General features: G+C 35.9%; 1 protein-coding gene across 1 annotated transcript; it reads right to left on the bottom strand.

The window, feature by feature from the left end:
* Positions 1–540: 540 nt before the first annotated feature.
* Positions 541–4,599, bottom strand: LOC309489681 (coiled-coil domain-containing protein 63-like). The gene is made up of 6 exons (XM_082158543.1): positions 4,549–4,599; positions 4,386–4,468; positions 3,600–3,756; positions 3,296–3,459; positions 834–949; positions 541–718 (listed from the first exon to the last, which is right to left on the bottom strand). The coding sequence occupies exons 1-6, from the start codon at positions 4,571–4,573 to the stop codon at positions 616–618; spliced, it is 648 nt and encodes a 215-aa protein (XP_082014669.1). The 5' UTR covers positions 4,574–4,599; the 3' UTR covers positions 541–615.
* Between the last annotated feature and the right edge of the window lie 8 nt (positions 4,600–4,607).

Consider the following 4,607-nt stretch of genomic DNA (forward strand, 5'->3'; position numbering starts at 1 on the left):
CTAAAAATATCAAAATTGAAACTACTGCGGAAAAAAAGACACCTACATCTTGGATGCCCTTGAGGTAAGCTAAAACATACCAAAAATTAATTTCAAAGTGAACTATCCCTTTAAGACTCAAAAATACCCCGAAGTGGTTCTCAACCCTGCTCCTGGAGGACCCCCAACACTGCACGTTTTCTTTGTCTCCCTAATCAAACACACCTGATTCAACTCATCAGCTCATTATCACATGGGTTAATGAGCTGATGAGTTAAATCAGGTGTGTTTGATTAGGAATACAAAGAAAACGTGCAGTGTTGGGGGTCCTCCAGGAGCAGGGTTGAGAACCACTACATCCCCAACAGCACATAAGGGTTAAAACTCACCCTCTCTCATCTGACACAAGTAAATACTCTGCCAGTGGGAGGGACCAGCTGAAATAATAAAAAAATACACACAGATACTTAGTGTGTCTGAAGGCTCCAGCAAACGCTGTCTGCTGCTAGACATGGTCCTGCTCTTCTAGGTTTTCCCATCTTTGCCTCCTCCTGCACGCATGACCTGCGACAGAAAACCCACAAACACCACTGTAATGCAAAGCATAGTTAATGAATACATCAGAATGGGAAAGAGCTATGCTGTGTGCCTTACTCTTCTCAAAGCAAACTGATGGAGTTCTTTGTGGGTCAAAATTCGACGCTCCTCACAGTCCTCGGCCTCATAATCACACCCGAATCTAGCACAATAAGACCAGGAGCATATATTAATAAAACAATAAAGTCATAATTTCCACCTATTTTGTGTACTTTTGTGTCTATAGCTCAACATAGTGTATGAGAAGCTTCTCTCACCTGGTAATGGGCCTGAACGGACGTTCCAGAAGGATCTCAATGCGTCTCAGCACGTCTGGTTTCTGACCCAGCAGTAACTGAGCAACTTCTTTCAGGTCGCAACTCTTCTTCGGGTCCTATTTTTAACATTAGATACACCACTGGTCAGCATTTCAGAATAAGTAAGATTTTTTCTCTTATAGAAAGAAGAGTATTTTATACTTATCAAGGATGCATTTATTTGATTAAAAAATACAGTAAAAACAGTGAAATATTATTGCAATTTAAAAGCACTGTTTTCTATTTTAATACATTTTTTAAATGTAATTTATTCCTGTGACCAAAGCTGAATTTTCAGCATCATTACTTATCACCAAATCTGAGTAAAAGCAAAATGATGATATTTGGCAACAGTAATTCCAATGCTCAGGAAGCAATTCAGATAGAGGGTGTTGTTATAGAGCGGGAGCATGAAATCTAATTCCTTGGAGTTATTATAGATGATAGAATTACTTGGAACTCTCATATTAAATACATAATCACTAAAATATCAAGAAGCATTTCAGTAATTGCAAAAGTAAAGCATACTTTAAACATCAAAGCTCTGCATACTTTATACTGTTCTTGCCCTATTTACATTATTGTTCTGTGGTATGGGGTAGTACTTGTATAAGCACATTAAAACCAATAGTAATGCTGCAAAAAAGAGTTATCCGATTAATTCATAAAGTTGGGTTTTTGGACCACACAAACTCATTATTTTTAAAATCAAAGATCATGAAGTTTTATGACATTGTTGAGTTCCAAACAGTACAGATGCTATACAAAGCAAGGCACAAATTGTTACCAAGTCAAATACAAAGAAGGTTCCAAGAATGTACTGGTTGTTATGAATTACGTGATGAATAAAATGTTAGGACTCAGAAACATAGCACAACAAAAAGTTTAGCCCTACAGTTAATGGCGACAATTGTGGAATAACTTGGAGATGGACATGAAACGATGTCCAAACATCAAACTGTTCAAATATAAATACAAGCAAAAGATTTTTGAAAAGGTTAGAGAAGAATAAATAAATTGCCATTAGGGGTATTTCTACCATGATCAGACACTGCAAGTGTATATAATCTAATTAATCAAATTATAATCAATATAATATATAATCAAATTATTATTATTATATATATATTTTTTTTTTTTTGCTGTTGTTTCCTTGTTGTTGTTTTGTTGCTTTTGCACTATGTTCCTTTGTACTATTGTAAAATGAGAATTTTTATTGTATTAATTTTGGGGGAGGGCGCTTTTGCTTCGGCCCACTCCTTTTGAACAGAATGTTTACTGCTCAAATAAACAAACTAAACTTAACTAAATTACTCCAGTCTTCAGTGTTAGTGCACGCTGGACTAAAATACTTTATACACACACACACTATCGTTGTGGTGTAACATTGTATTATTGTACATTTTCTTTTGTTTTGTAAAATACACTTGGGTTGGCTGCATATTTATCAGTGTTGCTTTAACACTATGGCTGTGTTCAAAATCTCCCCCTATACCCTCATTCACTATTCCCTAAATCACTCCACTAATATAGTCGAGTTAAAGGAGTGAATGAAAACGAGTGAGTGAATTCGGACATTGAGTGCGCCGGAAGGGCTGCCGTTTTGCATCGTTTGTGCTTGATGCTTAATAGTCATTTGAAACTTAGCAAACTGGCAGCTCTAATAATAAGAAACTCTTTATCACAGTGCATTGTGGGATTCAGGGTTCCTACACATATTCCATTTCAAAATTCCATACTTTTCCAGACTCAAATAACTTTTTTTATTAAAATAAAGTGGTGAAAAAAATGTGTAGGGCAGTACATTATATTTCAAGGCCTTAGGTCTGCTTTAACACACTGCTTTAACACACTTTAATGGCGGCCAAGAAACCACACCGTGAAATGGGCTGATGGTGCAATAGGTGGCTCAGTGTGCATTGTCTATGCTAAGTTTAATGGTTTCTCATGCGCACACGAAAGTCTGCATATTTTTTATTTTTGCAAAGATCCTTTTAGTGGCTCTGTAATACGGTGCTAAGAATATCATGAGAAGAAACCCAGAACACTTATAACCTGCATTTTTGCATAATGAAAAAGTGCACCTTGAATTCAGTTGTGTTAGACAATCACTAAACAGCTGCCATGAAAACACACTTCTATGATACATTTTTGTTCATTAAATTCTTAATTTTCTATTATAGAAAACTAAACAGGGGCAATAGTCTGGAAATGCAAATATTTTTCCATAATCTGCTTTCTTTTTTCCATACTTTTCCAGACCTGGAAATTACTCAAATCAAATTCCATACTTTTCCAAACTGCGTAGGAACCCTGGGGATTGAATGTGTGCACTCAAATAGTGCCCTATTTAAGGCTATAGGGGGTGATTTCGGACACTGCCTATGAAATAACCTGTTGGTACATTCTGGTCCTTTCTGTACCTTATAATTAATGAAGGCTTGAATGATGAGCAGTTCACTGGTTCTCTGCTCCACCAGGCTGAGGTACTTCATGATGTTACTGTCTTCGATCCCAGAGGAAGAGCCCAGCACGTCTAACACCTGTGTGCTGTCGCAGTCAATCTTTTTGAACACACTGTCTGTCCCTAGAATGACATCAACATAAGCTTTTGTGAATAAAAACGCAAGTATCATTCTTCTTCTAAGACGATAACGTGAGAATGTTATCATTTTTGATTCTTCCACGTGATTATGTTAACGCATGTTTGGGTGATTTTACTAGTACCTGTTTTGATCTGATGAAGGATCTTGCTGATGTCATCGGCCTGGGCTTCATAATCTTGAGCTTGAGTCTCACACTCTTGCTGTAGTTTTAATTCCACCTGAATTTTCTCTTCCTTTTGGACACGTTCCATGTGGATCTGCTTGATCTCTTCTCTAATCTGGAACAGAATCAACACAAAAAATTGATTCCTACTGTTGTGTCTGTATTCAAATGTGAATATGAATAACATTATGCACGTTGCATGTTCATTTGGCCCAGGTTTGCCAATGTTTTGTTTGGTTTTAGTGTTGTTCTTATTAACTAAAACTAAAACTATTAAAATTGCTTTCATTAAGTGAAATAAAGCTTAAAATGAATTCAAATAAATATTAGACGAAAAACTAGAAATGTTGCTTTGACGATTAACTGAAAAAAAGTGGAAGTGCTAAAATTACTATAAAAAGAAAATAAAGCTAAACAGAAAAAAACTAATTCTAATAAAAATGACAAAATCACATAAGAAACTTAACTAAACATTGAGTATTATAGTAGAAATGCTATACTATATAATAAAAATACTATAATAGTACACAAATAATACTAAAATGACAAAAGTAATTTTACAAAGCTACTTTTTTTGCCTTGCACAGCTGCTTAGCGAAATAAACCTAATGAAACTTAAATCATTATCTCACAAAAAGTGGAGGGGACTGAACTGTCCTTCCTCAGTCATGTATTTATATTAAATGATCAGTTCATCTTGCGAACGGGTCTTTATTTGACTAGTTCTGTGATTCACACACTGACCTCCTGGATTTGCTCTCTCGCCGTCTCAACTTCCATGTTCTGATTCATCACAAAGTTGCAAAGAGAAAAGTTCTTGTCCTCAACTGTTAAGAAACACATAAAGAGTTGTAGCAGAATGCATTGCAATCATTTGTCTGCGCAAAACAGAAAACATAAAGCTCACCCTGAATGAAATGTGTTGCCAACATCTCCAAATGATCTTCCCCAGTCAATCTCTGGATC

This window comes from Leuciscus leuciscus (genome assembly GCF_965113295.1).
Source record: "Leuciscus leuciscus genome assembly, chromosome: 24".
Lineage (NCBI taxonomy): Eukaryota > Metazoa > Chordata > Actinopteri > Cypriniformes > Leuciscidae > Leuciscus > Leuciscus leuciscus.